At 38.0% G+C, this 26,383-nt stretch overlaps 1 protein-coding gene across 1 annotated transcript; it reads left to right on the top strand.

Annotated features, from left to right (window-relative positions):
• The first annotated feature begins 28 nt into the window (after positions 1-28).
• LOC133660139 (creatine kinase U-type, mitochondrial-like) lies at positions 29-25,861 on the top strand. The gene is made up of 9 exons (XM_062063316.1): positions 29-265; positions 6,928-7,126; positions 14,836-14,931; positions 15,060-15,281; positions 17,077-17,162; positions 20,453-20,576; positions 20,872-21,006; positions 21,080-21,205; positions 24,246-25,861. Exons 1-9 carry the CDS (start codon positions 117-119, stop codon positions 24,357-24,359), a joined length of 1,251 nt encoding a protein of 416 aa, XP_061919300.1. The 5' UTR covers positions 29-116; the 3' UTR covers positions 24,360-25,861.
• Positions 25,862-26,383: the final 522 nt, after the last annotated feature.

Below are 26,383 nucleotides of genomic sequence, written 5' to 3'. Positions count from 1 at the left end.
CAGTGAGCTTGACGTCTGTGTCATTCCGTTAGAGGTTTCTCATCAGCACCATCCACCTGCCGCTCTCCCACCATCTCCTTCGGGCTTCGAAGAACACCTCCAGACATATTTCAAACATGGCCAGCAGCTTCTCGAGAATCCTGTCCTCCAAACGCAACATCGGGATCTTGTCGGTGGTCGGGGGCTCGCTAACGGCGGGCTTTCTTCTGCTGCACCGGCAGCATATCAGCGCCGGAGCCCCGGTCCGTAGGCTGTACCCCGCCAGGTAAACTCCCTTTTTTGGGGGGGGACATGTCCTCCCCTTTATTAAACATTTAAACAAATCTCGGGGTTTTTAAAGAAACCATTTAAAAAATAAAAAAAATAGAGAAAATATCAATCGGCTTATGGTCATTTGAAGTCTGTCCCGTACAAGTATGCATAAAAAAGGCGCTAATGAGGCTAAGTATGACCTAGCTTAGCTCGGCTTAACATTCGTTTGCCTCTCAAAGATTAGCAATTTCCTGCTGCTATTGAATCATTATACCTTTTTAAAACGTTCTTTTTCAATATATTCATCACATTTATGAACTTATTAAAATATTTTTTGTCGTCCACGCTCACTAAAATCACTATAGTAGCGCGGCTAATTAGCTCTGTACGCTAGGCAACGTAAAGGTGATGCGTTCATGGGGGTGCTGACCGTGGGATTTTTTTGGACCTGATCCACTCACCCTGTTACACAAGTCACCACAAATGTGAATTTTTCCTTCTAGTCTTGTTTAAATGTTTTAACATGTCCTTGATGCCTGCCTATTTATTGCAATCGTTTATTATAAGACTGTTTACATGTACAAACCCCGTTTCCATATGAGTTGGGAAATTGTGTTAGATGTAAATATAAACGGAATACAATAACTTGCAAATCCTTTTCAACCCATATTCAATTGAATGCACTATAAAGACAAGATATTTAATGTTCAAACTCAAACTTTTTTTTTTGTGCAAATAATTAACTTAGAATTTCATGGCTGCAACACGTGCCAAAGTAGTTGGGAAAGGGCATGTTCACCACTGTGTTACATGGCCTTTCCTTTTAACAACACTCAGTAAACGTTTGGGAACTGAGGAGACACATTTTTTAAGCTTCTCAGGTGGAATTCTTTCCAATTCTTGCTTGATGTACAGCTTAAGTTGTTCAACAGTCCGGGGGTCTCCGTTGTGGTATTTTAGGCTTCATAATGCGCCACACATTTTCAATGGGAGACAGGTCTGGACTACAGGCAGGCCAGTCTAGTACCCGCACTCTTTTACTATGAAGCCATGTTGATGCAACACGTGGCTTGGCATTGTCTTGCTGAATTAAGCAAGGGCGTCCATGGTAACGTTGCTTGGATGGCAACATATGTTGCTCCAAAACCTGTATGTACCTTTCAGCATTAATGGCGCCTTCACAGATGTGTAAGTTACCCATGTCTTGGGCACTAATACACCCCCATACCATCACAGATGCTGGCTTTTCAACTTTGCGCCTATAACAATCCGGATGGTTCTTTTCCTCTTTGGTACGGAGGACACGACGTCCACAGTTTCCAAAAACAATTTGAAATGTGGACTCGTCAGACCACAGAACACTTTTCCACTTTGTATCAGTCCGTCTTAGATGAGCTCAGGCCCAGCGAAGCCGACAGCGTTTCTGGGTGTTGTTGATAAGCGGTTTTCGCCTTGCATAGGAGAGTTTTAACTTGCACTTACAGATGTAGCGACCAACTGTAGTTACTGACAGTGGGTTTCTGAAGTGTTCCTGAGCCCATGTGGTGATATCCTTTACACACGGATGTCGCTTGTTGATGCAGTACAGCCTGAGGGATCGAAGTTCACGGGCTTTGCTGCTTACGTGCAGTCATTTCTCCAGATTCTCTGAACCCTTTGATGATATTACAGACCGTAGATGGTGAAATCCCTAAATTCCTTGCAATAGCTGGTTGAGAAAGGTTTTTCTTAAACTGTTAAAATGTTCCAAATAAGTGTTTGATGAACATTCCTAAACTTTATCAGTATTTATTGCCACCTTTCCCAACTTCTTTGTCACGTGTTGCTGGCATCAAATTCTAAAGTTAATGATTATTTGCAAAAAAAAAATGTTTATCAGTTTGAACATCAAATATGTTGTCTTTGTAGCAAATTCAACTGAATATGGGTTGAAAATTATTTGCAAATCATTGTATTCCGTTTATATTTACATCCAACACAATTTCCCAACTCATATGGAAACGGGGTTTGTAGTTGCATTATGTGTGTGTGTGTGTGTGTGTGTGTGTGTGTGTGTGTGTGCGTGCATTACAAAGCTGCACGTATAAAGAGATTAGACCAACATTATCTCTCCGATAAGCATGACGCACAAACACACACTTTCATCGGGGTCATCATTACGCACTGGTAACTACAAAGTTATAGTGACCAAAGCGGGAAACCTTCACTCCGTTCTTCATTTGTGTGTTTTGGGTCGTTCTTATATGTCGCAATGTGAGCCAAGGCCACATGCCAAATAGTTGTAAAAGTCCCCGGACATTAAATTAGCCTTTGAACGGACGGACCTGCGTTCGTGTGAACGTAATCATGTTTGTAGATAAGCCTTGGCAAGGTGGGCAGAGGTAGACTCTTTGGGCACGACTGTCATCAAACGGCATGCAGGATATAGGCTCCGCCCGCTACTGTTCCTTCTGGATAAGCGGGATATAAAAATGGACGCATCACTCCACCTTATCTTACCAGTAAACAGGCGGCAGATATCTACAGTATAAGCCTCTCATTGAAAGCTGCAGCTATGTTTCATTCTGGCTTATTAAGCCATTTTCTAAAGTGGCTGTTATTGCAAATGTACGCCAACAACTACAGTGGAACCTCGATTTACGAACATAATTTGAAAAATGTGTGTCGTGAAGCAGATTTCTCCATGAGAAACAACGTAAATATGAATAATGGGTTCAGGCCTTGACAAAAGTCCATATTTTAGTGAAGGTTTGTGCACTTTGAACACAAAATAAAGTTTTATGGAAATGTGTAAATTGTTCTTTGAGTGCAACAAGAAAAACACAATGTGTTTAATGCCCTTTATGTCATGTCTGTGTGATCATGTTTTGTTTTAGTTATGTTCGGTTTTGTTTTTGGACTCTTTGTGCACTCTTGTTTGTTTTGTCACCATAGCGACCATTAGTTTCACTTGTTTCACGTTTTGCACTCGCACACCTGTTGTCAATCATGTCTATATTATTTAAGCCCATTGTTGCCAGGAAGTCAGGCTGGCGACATTACCTCTGCTCACTTCATGCCATGCTACTTCTGTACCTCCATGCTATCTTTGAAATCTATGCCATAGTTCCCTGCGTTCCAAGTAAGTTTTTGTTTATTGTTCATAGTTTTTTGCCCAAGTGCTAGTTTTGGTTTCATTAGTCAAGCTTGTTCTCCGCCATTGAGCGCGCCATTTGTTTGTACCCTTTTGTTTGTATTTTGTAGTTAGTGTTAAAATAAAAGATGTCCTTACCTTCACGCCTTGCCCGCTCCAACTTTACTTGCATCTCGGGAAAACAAACAACCCACAGTCCAAGTCCTGATACTTTGATTTCAATTTTAACCTTCTAAAATTGTTCTTTGAGTGCAATAGGAAACATATGTTTATTGTATTGTAAGATTTTCTGTTAAAATAAAGCCAAAATTGAAAATGTTTTCGTAGTTCCCTTTATTTGGAAAAGTATCGATATACGTTTTGGTACCGGTACCAAATTATTGGTATCGGGACAACCCTAGTAGTAACAGACACGTTCATAACAATATGTAACATGTACAATATTTACCATATTTTGATAATTTTAAGCAATACCGGAACTTATTTCCTCAGCGCATTTTTTTCCGTTTCCATAGCAACGCACTTTCGACTTCCGGCAACAAATGTGAGTTCCTACTTCCAGAAACAAACGCGAGTGTGTTGTAATCATGGCAGACTTGGTAATAGACGAAAAAGACAAATATTTTCGGACAAATGAGGGTTCACAACCTTATCTTTTGGAGGCCGAATATACGGAGGATGAACTACTGCTTCTAGAAGCGAGCACGAAGAGAGGGTAAAAAGTTGGAGCCGAGACAGTGAGGTCGGCGTGACTTGACGGTGTAAATGTGGAGCTTTGAGCTATTTTCTATGCCGAAATAAATGCTGTGCTTACCCAAGTCAACTGGAAATGTCCTGGCCAGCTGGACCAAACAGACAACTGTCCATCGAGTGAGTCCCTATAATATTGATCGTGCTATAGTACTGTATATCCGTCAATCATAACTATATATTTAATGAGCCAAAACAACCACAACAACAACTCCCGGATGCACTGCTCCGCCAACACGCCCACACACACAGAAGTCCCTTTGGTGCTCTCACAAAGTATCAGAAATCACGAAAATCCTCAAATTTAAAGGGGAACTCCACTTTTTGGGGATTTTTCACCTATCGTATCACAATCACTATGGGAGACAAGAGCCCACGTCGGTTTCTTTTTTAGGATTTTAAAGCTGATTAAAAAAACGCTTGCAAGATACGGCTAATAGGAGTCACCTTTGTAGCCTTCAAAGCTCTCTGCAACAACTTTAAAATCCTCCCAACGTTTTATATACACGGTGCAAGTATAGATATAATGTAGTAACTAGGGTTGTACGGCATACTTGTACTAATTGATTGAAATCGGTACTATACTGCCTTTGAAAAGTACCGGTACCGTTCTTTCATCTGTAGCGGTGACTACAGAGCCAAGGCGCATGGTGTTGAGTGTGTCAAACCGCACACACACAGTGCATACAAGCAACAACATCTTGGAGATGAAGAATGGCAAAAAACAACAATTCTACTGGTTAATAAAGAGGGTGCGTGAAGTGCAATATGGAGGTATTTGGGCTTCAGAACTAACGGTAAAGGTGACGCTTTAAACAAGGAAGTGCCACGCTTCAAGTGTTGCTTTAAAACACGCCTCGCCAAATTTGGCGATTAGTATTACCACCTTTGCTTCAAACCTACTCCTTTTCGAACATGTTGAAAAGAGAAACTGGAAATTGTGATGTATCATGTTGTATGCTTGCATGTTCGAAATAAACTCAAACTCCACTCAACTCAACTCAACTTAGGTAAACATTTGAATAATGAACATTCAGATCTGCACAATGAGTTATAAAGAGTGAAAGGTAATAATGTAGTTGTTACACCTGTCCTGCTGTATGGCTCCGGTGCAGACTGTCGCTAAGGAGCACAGGGCAGACGTTCTGTCCCTTCAGGGTCGATGTTTTCGTCGGGGGTAACCCTTCACATTACAATGGGTCTGCTAAGCCCCGCTTTCAGGTCAGAATGACAAGGCCGCCGATTTGTGACATTCTGGTTGCTTTATTATTAGTTTTGGAGGACACAACCGGACCCGTTCATCACTGTACTGCGCAGTGCAAGCGCTACCTCTCACTCTCTTTACTCGCCCACTCACTCACTGACATCACACGTTGCCATTCTCACAAACACACGTACACTACTCTAATAAGTTAACCAGCTCCCCTGCTGTGCACATGTAGATACATAACATGTAGATACATAACATGTAGATACATAACATGTAGATACGTAACATGTAGATACATAACATGTAGATACGTAACATGTAGATTAGGGATGTCCGATATTCCGATATTGACCAAACACTTAATTACCGATACTGATTTCAACCGATACCGATATCAACTGATACAGATATCAACCGATACCGATATATACAGTCGTGGCATTAACACATTATTATGCCTAATTTGGACAACCAGGTATGGTGAAGATAAGGTCCTTTTTAAAAAATAAATAAATACAATAAAATAAGATAAATAAATTAAAAACATTTTCTTGAATAAAAAACAAAGTAAAACAATATAAAAACAGTTACATAGAAACTAGTAATGAATGAAAATGAGTAAAATTAACTGTTAAAGGTTAGTACTATTAGTGGACCAGCAGCACGCACAATCATGTGTGCTTACGGACTGTATCCCTGCAGACTGTATTGATATATATTGATATATAATGTAGGAACCAGAATATTAATAACAGAAAGAAACAACCCTTTTGTGTGAATGAGTGTAAATGGGGGAGGGAGGTTTTTTTGGTTGGTGTCTAATTGTAAGTGTATCTTGTGTTTTTTATGTTGCTTTAATAAAAAATGTTTTTTTAAAAACGATACCGATAATAAAAAAAACGATACCGCTAATTTCCGATATTACATTTTACAGCATTTATCGTCCGATTAATATCGGCAGGCCGATATTATCGGACATCTCTAATGTAGATACATATCATGTAGATACGTAGACACACACACAGCTGCTTGGGTTGATGCCAAATATTAGTGGAGTTAGGACCGCCCATCTAACGACAACTAGTGCTAATAAAATGACTGAATTTGGTAACAAATTGCTACAATTTGTGTTTTATCTTTAACAAAGGTGTGTTTTACCTGCTACATGGCTTATCTGGGTACATTTATCCATAGTTTACAATAATAAACATTTTAAAAAGTAAACTCTACTAATAGTAAATTAACATTGGTAGCAGACAGAGGGGGACAGTGAGGATAGCGATGGAGGCGATTTGTGTGTGTTTTTCTCTTAAAAGATGCACCACTTAACGAGAGGTAGTCATCTCCGCCGCTGTGAAATAAGTCCGCTTTGGCATCTTTTCCCATAAAAGTCTGTTCTCATCACAATTAAAAACTTGCTGCGGTGCAAAGCCGGCTTCCTCAATTACTCTAAAAATGTGTGAACCGAAAAGTTTGCAAACAGAGGAGTTCCACTGATTGAGATGACAGCTCGCCGACATAAGGTTGTCAAAAGATCAACGCCACAAATCGTTATCTGCTTCCTTTCCTTTTGTTTGCACAGCTCTGAGTACCCTGACCTGCGCAAACACAACAACTGCATGGCCAGCCACCTGACGCCCGCCATCTATGCCAAGCTGTGCGATAAGGCCACGCCCAACGGATACACGCTGGACCAGGCCATCCAGACGGGGGTGGACAACCCCGGGCACCCCTTCATCAAGACGGTCGGCATGGTGGCGGGAGACGAGGAGTCCTACGAGGTCTGACGTTATCACTTCTGTCAAGTGTTTATATTTGGCTTGTTGAAAGCTGTCATCTAGGCTTAGGAATAGAAACACTTCTTGTTGCACTAAGCAGCCATTGTTTTGCTCACAATCGCCACCTGCAGCCCTGTAGTGAAACAGTATCAGCTAACACAGGGGGCACATTCTAAAAATACTATGAAATAAGAAAAAAACATTCACAAGTGGAATAAAAGAGCAAACAGGTGAAATGTAACAATAAAACGTTTCAATGTTGACTCTAATAACACGAAAATACTGAAATTCCACAACATACTGAATTTGCAAACAGCTAAAATTATACACAAAGCAAACTACAATCTGCTACCCAAGAATATACAATAATTATTCTCAACAAAAGAGGAGAAATATAATGTTAGAGAAAATTTTAATTTAAAACATTTGTACGCACGTACAACACTTAAAACCTTCAGTATATCACTATGTGGAATTAAATTATGGAATGGATTAAGCAAAGAAATCGAACAATGTACTAATATAATCCACTTCAAGAAACTCTTCAAACTTAAAGTGTTTACAAAGTACAAAGAAGAAGAACCATGATAAACAATCTGAATTTATTTAATCCATTCATTCATTGTTTAGATAATCTCACTCATCTCACCATATGAAATATAACCTACTTCAATCATTATTATTTATTGATTTATTTATTTTTAATGTTATTACTTATGGAGTATATTGTGAATAAATTGAGAACAATAAGTGAACAAACATTTTAGAAACTGCTATGTAAAGGAAAAGGGGTAGGATCAAATAAGCTCTGCTTCTTCCTACTCCTTTTTGAACATGTTGAATAGAGAAACTGGAAATTGTGATGTATCATGTTGTATGCATGCATGTTCGAAATAAACTCAAACTCAACTCAACTCAACTCAACAAAGCTGCGTGCAGGCTTTTAAAAAAAACCTGTAATTGTTTAAAAGATAATAATAAATTAAAATCAATGTTGTCATGAATTATTGATCTATTCAAGGCTCCAATTACTTCCCATCAAATATTCCACTTTGAAAAAAAAAATATATATTTTCCATATAAACCTATAAATCTATCTTTCTGCATAAAAAGCAAAGTTTTCTTTGATAAAAAGGGCATCAAACAAACAAACACTTTCAAAAAAATAAATATTTATAATTGACAGATCGATTTGAAATTGATCTAGAGACTAGGTGTTGAAAGTTTAAAAAAAAGTATGACCTATTTTTAACAATTTTATGAGCGGGATCCTCAAGAATGTTAGTGGGACTTTTTATTTAAAAACAGTCATTACTGAAAAAATAACAATCAATCAATAAAGGTGATGATTTATTGACTTATTCAAGGTTTAATTACTTCACATTAAATATTGCACTTTAAAAACATTTTGGGGGAAAATATCGCATATGTTGTGTTTTTGCCATAAAAAACAGGTTTTTGACAAAAAGGCCATAAAATATTGAGAAAAAAACAACTTTATATCGACATGTACTGTAGACCTGAAGTTGATCTAGAGATGTAAGTGTTGAATAAAGCAAATAGGAAGAACAATGTATGACCTACACTATATTGCAAAAGTATTTGGCCACCCATCTAAATGATCAGAATCAGGTGTCCTAATTACTTGACCCGGCCACAGGTGTATAAAATGAATCACTTAGGCGTGGAGACTGTTTCTACAAACATTTGTGAAAGAATTGGCCGCACTCAGGAGCTCAGTGATTTCCAGCGTGGAACTGTCATAGGATGCCACCTGTGCAAAAAATCCAGTTGTGAAATTTCTTCGCTCCTAAATATTCCAAAGTCAACTGTCGGCTTTATTATAAGAAAATGGAAGAGTTTGGGAACAACAGCAACTAGTGATGGGTTGATGAGGCCTCATGAAGCGTTTCGACACATTGCAAAACTGTATTGATACTGTGTCGATACCGTGTCACTAAATACTGACATCTGCTGGACATTAAAAATCCCTACAGGCAACCTATGGACCGACTCAACTGACACTGATTTTATGACCTACTATATACAATAATATAAACCAAGTCATTGTTTTTCATTTAGGATTATTTCATATCTTCATTTAAATAAAAATATATTTTAATCTTTTTTAGATACAGTCAAATAATGTGAACATGTATCGTGACTAGGATGGTAGAAGGTGGGAATTGAACCACAGTAACCAGCAACCCTCTGATTACTGGCACGGCCACTCTACCAACTTCGCCACACCGTCATTCCTGTACCTTCTCTAGTAACAGTAGTGATGGGTCCGGCAACACAGATGCATAGGCGCATGCGTCGAGCTCATAGAGCGAAACCCTGTGTCGGTGCGCGTACCGCTTTTAGAAAGTCACGTGACCGATCATGAGCTGCTTTGGTCACGTGACCGATACGCGAACTGTATCGCACTGACGCCTCCTCTGTGCCCTGTGATCAACGTTCCCTCTAAGGTGCGCGCCTGCGCAATTGCGCAGTGCTCAAGCGTCCTCCGCGCACACCGTGCGCCGCACAGCCAAATTATGCCAATCAATTAAATGCCGCGCACCAAATCAAACCCATCTGAATTCTAAACAAAATAAGCACATTTATTCTGTGTCATTTTGAAATGCAACTTTGAGTGACAGTGACAACAAGCGGCCCTAACGGTGTTCGTCAACAACACGCATTGCGCCGCTTCCTAATAAACACAGTTTGGCGCGCAGGCGTCAGTGAGATACAGTTCATGAGCGGTCACGTGACCAGAACAGCTCATGAGCGGTCACGTTACCAGAACAGCTCATGAGCGGTCACGTGACCAAAACAGCTCATGTTCGGTCACGTGACTTTCTAAAAGCGATACGCGCACCGACACAGGGTATCGCTCTATGAGCTCGACGCATGCGCCGATGCATCGGTGTTGCCGGACCCATCACTAACAGCAACTCAGCCACGAAGTGGTAGGCCACGTAAACTGACAGAGAGGGGTCAGCGGATGCTGAAGCGCATAGTACAAAGAGGTCGCCGACTTTCTGCACAGTCAGTTGCTACATGTGACCTTCCAATTAGCCCACGAACAGCACGCAGAGAGCTTCATGGAATGGGTTTCCATGGCCAAGCAGCTGCATCTAAGCCATACATCACCAAGTCCAATGCAAAGCGTCGGATGCAGTGGTGTAAAGCACGTCACCACTGGACTCAAGAGCAGTGGAGATGCTTTCTCTGGAGTGATGAATCATGATTTTCCATCTGGCAATCTGATGGACCAGTCTGGGTTTGGAGGTTGCCAGGAGAACAGTACATTTCGGACTGCATTGTGCCGAGTGTGAAATTTGGTGGAGGAGGAATTATGGTGTGGGGTTGTTTTTCAGGAGCTGGGCTTGGCCCCTTAGTTCCAGTGAAAGGAACTTTGAATGCTCCAGGATACCAAAACCTTTTGGACAATTCCATGCTCCCAACCTTGTGGGAACAGTTTGGAGCGGGCCCCTTCGTCTTCCAACATGACTGTGCACCAGTGCACAAAGCAAGGTGCATAAAGACATGGTTGACAGAGTCTGGTGTGGATTAACTTGACTGGCCTGCACAGAGTCCTAACCCGAACCAGATAGAACACCTTTGGGATGAATTTAGAACCTTTATTTAACCAGATAAGAAAACCCATTGAGATCAAGATCTCTTTCACAAGGGTGACCTGGCCAAGAGGTCAACAGCACATGTCACAGAGCACGAATTAGAAAGGAGACTGAGAGCCAGGCCTTCTCGACCAACATGTGACCTCACCAATGCGCTTTTGGAATAATGGTCGAAAATTTCTATAAACACACTCCGCAACCTTGTGGACAGCCTTCCCAGAAGAGTTGAAGCTCTAATAGCTGCAAAAGGTGAACTGACATCATATTGAACCCTATGGGTTAGGAATGGCATGGCATTTCAAGTTCATATGTGAGTCAAGGCAGGTGGCCAAATACTTTTGGCAATATAGTGTATTTTTAACATTTTATGACTGAGACTCTAACGGGGTCCCTGGGACCAAACTTGAGGGGAGCCCAGAAGGTTACAAAAAATGTATATATTGTATTGGTTTTGAAACTCTAAAAATCAAAATGGCCCCCATGTTTTAATTTTTCAGTGCAAAAGTTTGGACAAAGTTTTTTTGCTAAACATAGTATTAGTCTGTCACTAATCTTTCACTTCCTGTCCCGTAAGAGAGGTACAGTGACATTAGACAGCGACAGTATATGCCTCTCTTAGGATAATTGTCCATTGATAGTAGCTGTCTTTTATAAAGTCCCTTTGTGGTGAGGAATGTTGACGTGTAGGCGGGGTCATCGCACGCACACGTAGGCTGTGTTACTTCCACTTTGCAGTCTTTTGAGAAACTGAAGTACCTTGATCTTGTACTAGAAATGGTCAAAATGTTAAGTGTACATCAATAGTCGACATCTTTGGAGGGTCTTGAAATCGTCATAACAGTGGAAAGTAGTGAACAACAATGTATGTGTTGGTTGGTAAGGAGAGGAAAAAGATATCAGATATTTTATGGAATGAGCCAAATGCAATTCACACTGTCAAAATGTGCACGCTCAGGAACTAACTGCAGTGTGCACAGTAGAGGTGGCAATCTTTGGCCACCTCACGATTCCATCTGATTCCGATTCTTGGGCTGACAATTCGATTCAGAATCGATTCTCAATTTAACTCAATTCTCGTAATATGTTTTTAAAAATGTATTTAAAAAATTGTATTTACAAAAATCACAAAATGTTAATTGGTCTAATAAGAGAAAAATAGAGCAACCCCAACTCCAACCCCGGCTTGACAATACGTAGGATAGAAATTCACAAAGCAATTGACAAGACTTACAGATAGAATACTTAACTAAAATACTAAAAAAAGGAAAAGTAAATATTATTAAAAGCAAGAATAGTAATAATAATATTCATATAAATGTATTATTGATGTGGTTTTATTATATATATTTATTTATTTTATTTTATTTTAATAAAAAAATATTTTATAATACATTTTAATTTTATAATAATAATTGTATTTTATTATTTATTTTAATAATATTTATTATTATTGTTTAATATTTTAATGCTAATAAATATATATACATATATAATCCTTAATGCAAAAAAAAAAGTTAAATATATATATTTTTTAATCAATTCTTGAAAATTATGAATCGATTTAGAATCGGAATAAATCAAAATCGCGATTTGGATGTGAATAGGTTTTTTTAGCAAAAAATTTTAATATCGTGTTAAAGTCCATTAGTTTCAGCATTTCAACTATAGTTTTTGAAAACCCAAACTTTTCCGAGATTTTCAATTCGAGGTTTTCATAAGCTGTAAACCACTGATCCTCAAACTAGTGGTACACCCAAAAAACACTTAATCAAATATTCAAATACAGTGTTACTGTTCAAACTGTGTGTAATGTTACAGTGGCCAAAAATATTTAAATATACTTGTTAAATAAAACCTCTACCTTGTTTTTAATGAATACTTGGGCCTACTACGCTACTGTATTTTAATGTTGGTCATTATGGTGGTACTCGGAGAGCCAAGTGTTTTCTGAGGTGGTACTTGGTGGTAAAAAGTTTGAGAACCACTGATGTAAGCCATAATTATCAAAATCATATCAAAATGAGGCTTGAAATATTTTGAGTTACATGTTATGATGTCATGTATTAATTTCACCTTATAAATCCAATTGCTGGAATAAACAAACCTTTGCACGGTATTGTAATTTTTTGAGTTTCACCTGTACTTATTGAAGTGTACTGACGGTATTGCATTTGGGACAACAGTGGAGGATATCTTGTTTCTGGCTGGGTTTCAGTTTGCTCACTTCCGTACTTGAAAGCACTACATTTACTTTGTTGTATTTACTTAAGTTACTTTTTGGATAAATTGTTCTTGTCTGAGTAGTTTTAATGCAGCATACTCTTTACTTTTACTTGAGTATTTTTATGAAGAAACGCAACTTTTTCTTTGTTACATTGAGTTTCATTCTGATCGCTACATTAATTTATATCATTTTTGTATTTATTTATGCTTGTTAGGGAGACTTTTCTTACACGACTCTGTTCCACCAATCAAACGTAGCTTGACTAAACTCAAACTATGCACTGTAAAAAGGGACATGACGTCATAACTTTTCAATGTTGACTTACAAACTATGAAAAAGAACATTTATATCATCATCTGTGTCAGTAGAAATGTTCACTTTTCAGCCTACAAGAATTCCACTTCCAACTATAGAAAACTTGTTGCGCTAAGTTGTAGATGTTCTTGATGTATTAGCTGCTCATATGCACGTTAGCCCAGTTATAACATCATAAGTGACTGTAAAATGTGCATCTTTTGTATATGTGTCACACGCACGGTTAGAGTGCCAGTACCATTAAAAAAATAGCTACTAAATAAATAGGAAGTTACTCGCCAGTTTCTCAGTACTTGATTCATTTATTCGTTTTCATACATTTTATCTTCTTCTCTATGTTTTAACAGTGAATTAAATTCAGTTGAGTTAGTTCCTCGCCTTGCGCTATGCCCAGGCACTGACAGTGCACTGCATTTTGTTGTACTTACCAGTGTGAACTGTTAGGGATATTATTCAGAATTACCTTTTAGATACACTACTGAAATGCTCTCACATAAACAACTGAAAAATTATTCTCTCTCACACAGTCCTGAAACGCTCTTACATACACTACTGAAACGCTTTCACACAAACAACTGAATTTTTTTCTCTCTCACACACACACACTACTAAAATACTCTCTTACACACTACTGAAACACTCTCATACACAAGTGAAACGCACTCATGCACACTACTGAAACGCTCTCATATACACAAGTGAAACACTCTCGTCCACACTACTGAAACGCTCTCGCCCACACTATTGAAACGCTTTCATACAAACTACTGAAATGCTCTCATATACACAAGTGAAACGCACTCATAAGTACTACTGAAACACTTTCACCCACATTACTGAAATGCTCTCATACACACTATTGAAACGCTCTCCTATACACATGTGAAACGCTCTCACCCACACTACTGAAACGCACTCATACACACTACTGAAATGCTCTTATATACACTACTGAAACTGAGAGTGTTTTAATCATGTGTGTGAGAATCATTTTCAGTTGTTTATGTAAGTGTTTCAGTAGTGTGTATGAGAGAGTTTCAGTAGTGCATGTGAGATAATTTCAGTAGTGTGAATAAGAGGATTTCAGTAGTGTGTGAGAGCTTTTCAGTAGTGTGTGTGACAGTGTTTCAATAGTGTGTTTGGGAGCTTTTCAGCAGAGTTTACAAGAGCATTTCAGTAGTCGTGTGAGTGTGTTTCCGTAGTGTGTAAAAAAGCGTTTCAGTAGTATGTAAAAGTGAATAATTTTTCAGTTGCTTATTTGAGAGTGTTTCATTAGTGTATGTAAGAGGGTTTCAGTAGTATGTGTGAGAGTGTTTCAGTAGTTTATATAAGACTGTTTCAGTAGTATGTGTGAGAGGTAATTCTAAATAATGTCCCTGACGGCCCCTCATATGAACGCACGCACTTATGCACTCCAAATGCTAAGTGTAAGTACGGAAGGTTTCCTTTTTCACTTGTTGTCACCATTCTCTGTCCCTTCAGCTAGTATGTGTTGATTAAAAAAAGGCCGAAATAATAACGTGTTTCTTTCTGTTGTGTTGCAGGTGTTTTCAGAACTGCTCGATCCGATCATTAGAGAGCGGCACAACGGCTACGATCCTCATACCATGAAGCATCCCACTGACCTTGATGCTAGCAAGGTATTCATCATTCTCTCACACCGCTGACCGGATCTTGGAAACCTTATTGCATCATCCGCTAAGCTCCGCCCACGCTTTTGTGAATGCAAAAAAGATGAAATCACATTTCCTCCTCGCCTCGTTTTCAGATCCACTCGGGCCAGTTTGACGAGCGCTACGTGCTGTCATCAAGGGTGAGGACCGGCCGCAGCATCCGGGGGCTCAGCCTGCCCCCCGCATGCACCCGGGCGGAGCGTAGGGAGGTGGAGCGCGTGGTGGTGGACGCCCTCGCCGGTCTCAAGGGCAATCTGGACGGGAAGTACTACAGTCTGACCCAGATGACGGACCAGGAGCAGCAGCAACTCATTGATGTGAGCCGGAACAAAATAATCCTCCTCATTTGCCATCCCTCTATGACGCAGGTGTCAAACTCAAGGCCCGGGGGCCTGTCACATCATTTGAAGTGGCCCACCATGTCACTTTATGTGGTCTGACACATTTTATGTGGTCCACCATTTTAATTTCAGTGGTCCACCACATTTTTTGTGGCCTTTCATATCATTTAAATTGGCCCTCCACACCCTTTTAAGTGATACGCCCCATCATTTTATGTGGAACTCTACATTGTTTTATGTGGCCCTCCACGTCACTTTAAGTGGTCCGCAACATTTTTTTCAATTGGCCCAACACATCACTTTAGGTGTTTCGCCACATTTTTTAACGTAGGCCGCACATTTTTAGGTGACCCGCCACATCATTTTATATGGTCCGCCTCACAATTTATGTGGCCCGCCACATCATTTTATGTGGTGCACCTCATAATTTATGTGGTCCACTACATTGTTTTACGTGGCCGCCAGACCACTTTAAGTGGTCGGTTGTAACGACGTGGTCACATGGTTATGCGCGGGTCGTTCTCCCAAGATGCAGGTGAGACAATGTTTTATTCTCATAAATCATTCAGGTAAAGTAGAAAAACAAAACAATCATGCCGATAGCACGGGAGGCAAAGCTTAGCATACAAACAAGCATAGGAATCGAAAATAACTAACAGAACAAAACATGATCCGGGCAACGGATCATAACATCGGTCACATTTTTGTTTGTGGGCCGCAACATTTTTAGGTGGCCAGCCACATCATTTGAATGGTGCGCCACATTTTTGTTTGTGGGCTGCAATATTTTTATGTGACACACCACATCATTTTATGCGGTCCGCCACATTATTTATGTGGTCCAGCGGTATAGCTCGGTTGGTAGAGCGGCCGTGCCAGCAACTTGAGGGTTCCAGGTTCGATCCCCGCTTCCGCCATCCTAGTCACTGCCGTTGTGTCCTTGGGCAAGACACTTTACCCACCTGCTCCCAGTGCCACCCACACTGCTTTAAATGTAACTTAGATATTGGGTTTCACTATGTAAAGCGCTTTGAGTCACTTGAGAAAAAGTGCTATATAAATGTAATTCACTTCATTTCACTACATTGTTTTAGGTGGCGCACCACGTCACTTTAGGTGGTCTGCCACATTTTTTCATGTCGGCCGCAAAATCTCTGGGTGGCCCGCCACATCATTTTATTAAAGTTAAAGGTACAGTACCAATGATTGTCACACACACACACTAGGTGTGCCGAAATTATTCTCTGCATTTGACCCATCACCCTTGATCACCCCCTGGGAGGCGAGGGGAGCAGTGAGCAGCAGCGGTGGGCGCGCCCGGGAATCATTTTTGGTGATTCCAACTCTTGATGCTGAGTGCCAAGCACGGAGGTAACGGGTCCAATTTTTATAGTCTTTGGTATGACTACTTGCTTCTGAAGTCCAATAACCTATAACTGCCGTTTCAAGTGGCGTTGCTCACCTTTTTATTTATTATTAGGTGATTTAATGGTATGATTTCATAATTCTATACATATTATTTGTCTAATATATATCGTACAACCCTGAAAAATATATAAACAGTTGAGAATTAAAAAAAAGGTTGGCAAAAGAGATAAATACAAGAAATTTGGTGCACAATAATGTGTATTTTGGATGTGTGTCAGCTGCACTGCAATTAATTTACACATAAACAAGTATTTATGTATTTATTCAGTCTTATTCATATCACTGTCAAATATATTTCTGGCCACAGTGTGGACACTTTGACAATAACGCGTCTTCCCATCAGGACCACTTCCTCTTTGACAAGCCCGTCTCCCCCCTGCTGACGTGTGCGGGAATGGCGCGTGACTGGCCCGACGCCCGTGGAATTTGGTAAGTGTTCAAGTTTGTTTCTGATTAGTCAGCATTCAGCAGCGCGGATCTATAAGTGGGAATAAACATGTGCAAACAATGGAGCTCTTGTATTGGATGCGGATAACGCTGTACCTAATCTTGTGGCCACTCTATGCTCCTGTTCAGGACATCCACCACCTCTCTGTCTTTCTACCTGTCTACCCGCCTTTCCTTCTTTCTTTGTGTGCTGTATGGGGGTTGATTTGTGTCTTTATTACAAAAGCTTTTTTTTTTACACTGAATTTATGTAACTGAATTTTTTGTGTTGGAATTTTGTGAACTGAATTTTTTTTACATCAAATTGTGCTGACACTTTCATTGGATTAAAAAATACAAGAGAAAAATGTGTGTTTAAAAATTAAGTTTGGTAAAATACAGTGTTTTAAACTTTAATGTGTAAAAAGTCTGTGTAAAGAAATCAGTGTATACAAATTCAGTGTAAAAACAACTCAGTGCAGAAAGTGATTTTTTTACATTTGACTTTTATGAACTGAATTTTTTTACATCAAATTACGCTGACAACTTAATTAAATTAAAATACTGTATTTTAGAAAACTGAACTTTTTAACACACATTTTGCTCACACATTTTCAACTTCAGTGTGTAAAAATTCAGTGTAAAAAAAATCAGCGTAAAAAAATTTGGTGCAGAAACTGATTTTTTTTACGTTTGAATTTTGTGAACTGAAATATTTTTTTTTACATCAAATTATGCTGACAACTTCATAAATAAAAATTTGTGAGCAAAATGTGTGTTTAAATTGCAGTTTGTTAAAGTACAGTGTCTTAAACTTCAGTGTGTTCAAATTCAGTGTAAAAAAATGTTGTGCAGAAACAGAATTTTTACTATTGAATTTTGTGAACTGAATGTTTTTACATCAAATTATGCTGACAACTTCATTAAATTTAAATTTGTGAGCAAAATGTGTGTTTAAAAATTCAGTTTGTTGAAATACAGTGTTTTAAACTTCAGTGTGTAAAAAATCAGTGTAAAAAAAATTATTGCAGACAAATTAACTGTGAAAAATTTTGTGCAGAAACTGTTTTTTCTACATTTCAATTTTGTAAACTGAGAGGGACAAGCAATAGAAAATGGATGTATGGAGTTTTTACATCAAATTATGCTGACAACTTCAATAAATAATAAATTGTGAGCAAAATGTGTATTTAAAAAACACTTTGTTAAAATACAGTGTTTTAAACTTCAGTGTGTAAAAAAATTCAGTGTAAGAAAATGTGCAGAAAAATGTGTGAAAAATTCATTTCAGAAACTGATTTTTTTATGTTTAAATTTTGTGAACTGAATTTTTTTTTTTACATCAAATTATGCTGACAACTTCACATAAACCAACATTTGTGAGCAAAATTTTTGTTTAAAAGCTCAGTTTGTTAAAATACAGTGTTTTAAACTTCAGTGTAAAAAAAATTTGTGCAGAAACATTTAGTGCAGAAACGGATTTTTTTATGTTTACATTTTTTTAACTGAAGTTTTTTTAACATCAAATTATGCGGAAAACTTCCTCACAATGTAAAATGTGTGAACAAAATGCCTGTTTATAAATTCAGTTTATTGAAATACAGTGTTTTAAACTTTGGTGTGTAAACTTTCGGTGTAAAGAAATCAGTATGAAAATTCAGTCTAAAAAATTTAGTGCGGAAAAATTAAGTGAAAAATCCAGTGCAGAAAGTGATTTTTTTACATTAGAATTTTGTGAACTTCATTGTTTTTTACAATAACTTATGCTGACAACTTCAATAAATTGTGAGCAAAATGTGACGCTGCTGTGCAGAAGACAGCAGGAGGCAGTGTGGAGATAAAAATATATTTAATCTAAGAACAAGCAAAAGACGAGTGCAGCAGAAAAAGCACTGCAGTTTATGGAAGGCTATGCAATACAAAAACAACTAAAATGCTACAGAAGTAACAGACATGACACATTCACCGAAGACAAAAGAGAACCCCAGCTAGCAGCAACAGCTGCACTTAAATAGTCTTGATTTCAGACAAGGAACAGGTGTGCTGGCAAACAAAGGTGCTGCATAACCAAAGTGACAGGAAGAGCAACCAAAATAAAAGCACAAGACAGGAACTAAGACACTAAACAGGCAAACACCAACAAACTCAAAATAAAACATGGTCTGGTGTAAACAGATCATGACACAAAATGTGTTTTTAAAAATGTTAAAAATCAGCGTGTGAAAATTCAGTATAAAAAAATTCAGTGCGGAAAAAATCAGTGCAGAAATATTTGTTGGTTCAAAACTCACTTCAGCTAAATTAACACTGAATCACCTCATTGGCTGGTTCTGAGGCAGGATCGATTGCTTCAGTCCTAATTTTTGGACACTGAATTTATGTAAATTAATTTTTTTGTGTTTGAATTTTGTGAGCTGAATTTTTTTTTACATCAAATTATGCTGACAATTTCACTAAATCAAAAATATGTGTGTTTAAAAATCAAGTTTGTTCAAATCCAATGTTTTAAAATTCAGTGTAAAAAAATTAAGTTCAGACATTTTTGCTGGTTCAAAACTCACTTTAGGTTAATTAAGACTGAAGTGAACTTGGTTCTGAGACGGGACCAATTGCTTCAGTCTTAATTTACCGGAAGTGTCATGTCTTGAGTTCTAAAGCAACACATTTTCCCACATACATTTTTTTTACTCTGAATTTTAAAACACTGTATTTTAACAAACTTTATTTTCAAATTTTGCTTACAAACTTTTATTTAGTGAAAGTACAGTATCAGCATAATTTCATGTAAAAAAAATTAAGTTCTCAAGATTCAAACACCAAAAATGCAGTTACATAAATTCAGTGTAAAAAAAAAGCTTTCATAATAAAGACGCAAATTAATCTCAATACAAGACTTAATTTCGGTAAATTAAGACTGAAGCAATCGATCCTGTTTCAGAACCAGCCAACGAGGTGCTTCAGTCTTAATTTACCTGATTTGAGTTTTGAACCAACAAATATTTCTGCACTCATTTTTATTTTTACACCCAATTGTTTTGTATTGAATTTTTATACACTGATTTTTTTAAATCTTCAACACAAATTTTGCTCACAAATTTGTATTTAATGAAGTTGTCATCATGATTTGATGTGGGGGGAAAAAAAAGTAAGTTCACAAAATTCTAACGAAAAAAAAACAGTTACATGAATAGGCATAACAATGTTGTCTATGGACAATGTCCTCATATCCCCCTGCCCGCTTAAAAAGCCTCATTCTCCAGAACTCATCGCTCCATCTCTCTCCTCTCATGCAGGCACAACATTGAGAAGACGTTCCTCATTTGGATCAATGAGGAGGATCACACCAGGGTCATCTCCATGGAGAAGGGAGGCAACATGAAGAGAGTGTTTGAGAGGTTCTGCACAGGCCTCAAAGAGGTGAGACTTTTTTATAATACAGTATATCTAGAGGCCTCACCTTCTTATAGCGGAAAAACTGAACAGCAGGGGACCAAAAACGTTTGGAAATCCCATGTAACCGCAGTCAATGATTGTGTTAGCGTCAAAGATCAAGGGTGATGGTGATATATCTTGTATCTGTTATTAGAGACTGCACTTTGTTGGTTTTATCGATGACCAGGTCCAACTAACTTTGAAGTGACAAGTGTTCCTTTCAGACTTTTCCAACAATCACACCAGCAGGGCGCACTCAATGCTTTGTTTCTCCCCCCAGGTGGAGCGCCTGATCCAGGAGCGAGGCTGGGAGTTCATGTGGAACGAGAGGCTGGGCTACGTCCTCACCTGCCCCTCCAACCTGGGCACCGGCCTGCGGGCGGGGGTCCACGTCAAGCTGCCCCTGCTGAGCAAGGTAATGCTTCCGTTTCACGCTGAGAGGAGTGAGAGGGGTTAAGCGTATGTCGGGCGTATCGTCAACCCTCCAGGATCCTCGCTTCAGCAAGATCCTGGACAACCTGCGTCTGCAGAAGAGAGGTACGGGCGGCGTGGACACCGCTGCCGTGGGCGGAACCTTTGACATCTCCAACCTGGACCGCCTTGGACATTCAGAGGTAGGAAATAGAGGCGACAAAGGGATATATTTAACACAGGGGTGTCCAAACTTTTTCCACCGAGGGCCGCACACTGAAAAAATCAAAGTATTGGGGGGGTCAAAGGGATATTTTTCAATTTTAAATTTGTTACAATATATAGTATTTTTTTTACCCATATGGTTCTAAGTCATTAAAAGTGTTGAAGGTAATTCATATAATTTTATTTTTTTACTTTAAACGCTTAATTCTCAAGATCAATTCCAGATCTATCTGTCGATATAAAGTTAGATTTTTTTTTTTGTCAAAGAAAACCCAGTTTTTTTTAGTGGCAAAAACTACAATTTGCAATATTTCCCTCCAAAAAATTTCAACATGGAATATTTGATGTGAAGTAATTGGAGCCTTCATTGATTTTGATTCTTTATTATTTTTGAAGCATTGACAGATTTAAAAAAAAAAAAAAAAAATACACTAAAGGTCTTGGGAATTTAAAGGGGCCCCACTCATACACGTCATTTTTTTATTTACTTTCTATGCTTGAATCTCTACAGCAACTTAAGATCTATCCGTTGGTGATAAGATTTTATTTTATTTTTTATGTTTTATGATCTTTGTCAAATAAATCCATGGTTTTGATACAGCAAACATACAAAATATGCAACATTTTCCACAAAAAATATTTTAAATTGGAATATTTAATATGAAGTAATTGGGGCCTTGATTATGTCAAAAATTCATAGCGACATTGATTTTGATTCATTATTATTTTTTGAGCAATGACAGGTTTAAAAAAAATACACAAAATCTCTTGGGGATACAAAAGGGTCCCACATTTAGAAAAGTGTTTAAAATAACTCATATATTAATTTTTTTTCATTACTTTCAATGCTCGAATCTCTACACCAACTTCAGATCTATCCTTTTCTTATGAGGGTTTTTTTGGTTTTGTTCTGTATTTGTTTTATTGTTACTGCCTTTTTTGTCAAAGAAAACCCTGTTTTTTTTATGGCGTAAACAAAAATGTGCAATATTTCCCCCCCAAAAAAATATTAAAGTGGAATATTTGATGTGAAGTATTTGTAGCCTTCAATAGGTCAATAATTCAAAACAACATTGATTTTGATTAATTAATCATTTTTAAGCAACGACAGACTTTTAAAAGAAATTACACTAACGTTCTACTAAATCTCTACAGCAACATAAGATCTATCCGTCGGTGATAAGGTCTTTTTTTTTATTTTGTATTTTTTTTAATGATTTATGCTCTTTGTCAAAAAAATCCATGGTTTTGATATGGCAAACACAAAATATGCAACATTTTCCCAAAAACATATTTTCAATTGGAATATTTCATATGAAATAATTGGGGCCTTGAATATGTCAATAATTCATAGCGACATTGATTTTGATTCATTATAATTTTTTGAGGAATGACAGTTTAAAAAAAATAAATACACTAAATCTCTTGGGGATCCAAAAGGAACCCACTCATAAAAGTGTTAAAATTAACTCATACATTATTTTTGTTCATTACTTTCAATGCTCGAATCTCTACACCAACTTCAGATCTATCCTTCTCTTATGAGGCTTTTTTTGGTAATGTTTTGTATTTTTTTTATTGTTGCTGCCCTTTTTGTCAAAGAAAACCCTGTTTTTTTATGGCAAAAACTACAATTTGCAACATTTCCCCCCCTAAAAATGTCAAAGTGGTACATTTGATGTGAAGCCTCAATAGGTCAATAATTAAAAACATTGATTTTTGATTCATTAATATTTTTTAAGCAATGACAAGTTTAAAAAAAAATTACACTAAAGGTCTTGGGGATCCAAAAGGGCCCCACTCATACATAAGTCCTTTTTTTTCTTTACCTTCTATGCCTAAATCTCTACAGCAACTTAAGATACATCTGTCGGTGATAAGGTTTTATTTATTTATTTTTTATGTTTTATGCTCTTGGTCAAATAAATCCATGGTTTTGATACTGTAAACACACAAATATGCCACATTTCCCCCAAAACATATTTTAAACTGGAATATTTAATATGAAGTAATTGGGGTCTTGAGTATGTCAATAATTCATAGCAGCATTCATTTTCATTCATTATTTTTTGGAGCACTGACAGGTTTAAAAAACAAAACAAAAAAACAACTAGATCTCTTAGGGATCCAAAAGGACCCCACTCATAAAAGTGTTAAAAACAACTAATATATATTTTTTTCCATTACTTTCAATGCTCGAATCTATACACGAACTTCAGATCTATCCTTCTCTTATGAGGCTTTTTTTGGTCTTGTTTTGAATTTTTTTTTTTATTGTTACTGCCCTTTTTGTCAAAGAAAACTCTTGTTTTTTATGGCGTAAACAAAAATTTGCAATATTTCCCCCCCAAAAAAAACATTTCTAAGGGAAATATTTGATGTGGAGTATGGAGCCTTGAATAGGCTAATAATTCATGACAACATTGATTTTGATTAAATAGTATTTTTGAGCAATGGTAGGTTTAAAAAAACTACTTAGGGATCCAAAAGGGCCTCACTAATAAAAGCGTGAAGAATAAGTAATTTATTATTATTTTTCTTTACTTTCACTGCTTGAATCTCTACATTAACTTCAGATCTATCCGTCAATAATAAGGTTTTTGTGTTGTTTTTATATTTTATGCTCTTTGTGAAAGAAAACCTTGATTTTGATACGGCAAACACACAAAATATGCACAATTTTCTCCAAAATATATTTTAAAGTGAAATACTTGATAGGTCAAATTGATAACAACATTGATTTTAATGTATTTTTATTTTTTAATCAATGACAGTTTAAAAAAAACAAATGTCCATATTTCTAAGTTTTCTCGTTACAGTACACCTGTTTGCGCTTTTATTCCACTTCTTATGTTTTTTGTAGTAACAGTATTTTTAGAATGTGCCGTTGAAAATCTAGCTGCGGGCCGCAAATGGCCTCCGGGCCCCACCTCGGACACCCCTGATTTACAACAACCAAGAATAGACGTGTGGAGGCCGTCAGAGGGTGGCGAAGCTCACTGATGTTCCTCCTCACAGGTGCAGTTGGTGCAGACGGTGGTGGACGGCGTCAACTACCTGGTGGAGTGTGAGAAGAAACTGGAGAAAGGCCAGGACATCAAGGTGCCCCCGCCCATCAAGCAGTTCAAGTAGACCCTGACACCGCCACCCGACCCCCCACCTCCCGGGCACACACACATGCACACATCCCCCAACCCGTGCCCATAGATATGTAAATATCTATGCCAGTCTTCCATCTATTATCTCTACTGTATCTTCCCCTCAACACCTCATAAGCAACTTATGTAATCCTCCTGACACTCCAGAGTCCCAAAACCCTTCAGTGGGATTTGTTCAAATGTAGAAATCCAAGCTAGCACTTAACCCTTTCATGCAACGTGGCATCAGTCGCTCAGTGGACGCTATTGTGTCTTGCCATACACTGCCACCCATTGTTTAGGTGTTATAAGTGCAAAAAAACAAAAACAATCCTCAAAAACAATCCTCAAAAACAATATGGCCGACAAATGTGCAGAAGTGCATCAAACAACAACTACAGTATAAGAAGTCATATAATTAACATTTCTAAGTATTGAATTTGCGATTTGAGGAAAGTGTGGCTGTACTTTGACTGCCATTTAGAGTGTTGCTGCGACTTTGTTGTAAATGAAAACACTTACCTTAAAATCAATGAATTTATGTTTTGTTCTCATTGATTGTGGTGCGCGAAACAGTGTTGAGGCTAAGCGTCCATTGACTTCAAAAGGGGAGCATAGAGTGGGTTGTTACACTGCAGCGAACCTTGACAGCCATTGGCTTTGTCCCGCCCACCGGACGGCGAGCGTGTCTGGAAGTGTATGGAAGGTGGGCTTGGCAAAAAAGTGCAAAACAGAACCTCAAGATGGCCAAAAGTTGTGCAGAAGTGCATCAAACCGCAACTACAGAATAAGAAATCAAAAAATTAATATTTCTGCGTATTGATTTTGTGATTTGAGGAAAGTGTCATTTAATGGAAATCATTGAATTTGTTATTAGAATGTAGTATATTTTACTTTTTACTAGAACGTAGAAATATTTTGTTAATATTACTGGTGTCATGTTTTAAATAAGTTACTTTTGTAGTCAGGACGCTCAATGTTTTGGCAATTGATTCAACAGTAATAAGTGCTGGACACATTGTTTAAGATATTTACAAAAAAATATTTCACGCATGTTGTCCAACCTTGTGGACATTGCGTCAACTCCTTAAAAATCTGAAATTAATGTGATTTTCCTGCCAAGAAGGTATTAAATACATTTGGAGCCCTGAAGTAGGTTCTCATAATTCATACATGAAGGGGTTAAACAAGCGGCACGTTATGAAAGAAGTCAACAAAAATGGCCGCTGCTTTGTCTCCAAACAAGCACCTTGTTGTCCCACTGAATCTAAAACACACGGTTTGACTCTGGCTCCGCCCCTTCCCACACTGCATGCCCTGTACTGAGCCCCGCCCCTTCACTCCTTTGTCAGTTCCTTAAAGTCGTGACATGGTGCTTGTGCTACTCACCGCTGTAATGTAGGCGCTTGGTTGGGGTGGGAGGGATATCATAACCGCTCATCATTGAATGTCTTTTATTAAACAAAGCATCTATTTAACAGAAACACTTTGTCCTCCCTTTGTTGATACGCCTGCAGTAACCATGGCGACTAGCTTAAAGAAACAGCTCAATTGGTGCACTTGCATACTTATAAAAGCCCCGAATTTTGTACTTTTATAAGTGCCGACCGAATTCCGTCGGTACTACCGGGCATCGATTCACGTAAAAACAAACAATGCCGTACTACAAGACGTTACGTCTGGTTGCAGATTAAACACCGACTTTCGTAACCAATCACTCAGGGCAGACTGAGCCAAGCTTCTCTAAGTAATGTTGCAATTATCAACACCAACAACGCAAGTAAGCTTGGTAGAAAACAATCCAACATAAAGTAAGGCTCCACTCTTCCAAAGTTGTTAGCTCGATGCTAATTTACATTGGATTTTCCATAGACAGGCTACTATTAGCATTAGCAATTTTACATGGCGATTTTTTTTTTACACCTCCAAGTTTGGTAATTAAAACTACAAGTTAAATAAATGTTATTATCAAACAGCTGGTGTGTAGTAAGTATAAACCAGGGATGTCCAAACTTTTTC

Source organism: Entelurus aequoreus, linkage group LG11 (genome assembly GCF_033978785.1).
Source record: "Entelurus aequoreus isolate RoL-2023_Sb linkage group LG11, RoL_Eaeq_v1.1, whole genome shotgun sequence".
Lineage (NCBI taxonomy): Eukaryota > Metazoa > Chordata > Actinopteri > Syngnathiformes > Syngnathidae > Entelurus > Entelurus aequoreus.
This window is presented reverse-complemented; position numbering and strand designations above follow the sequence as displayed.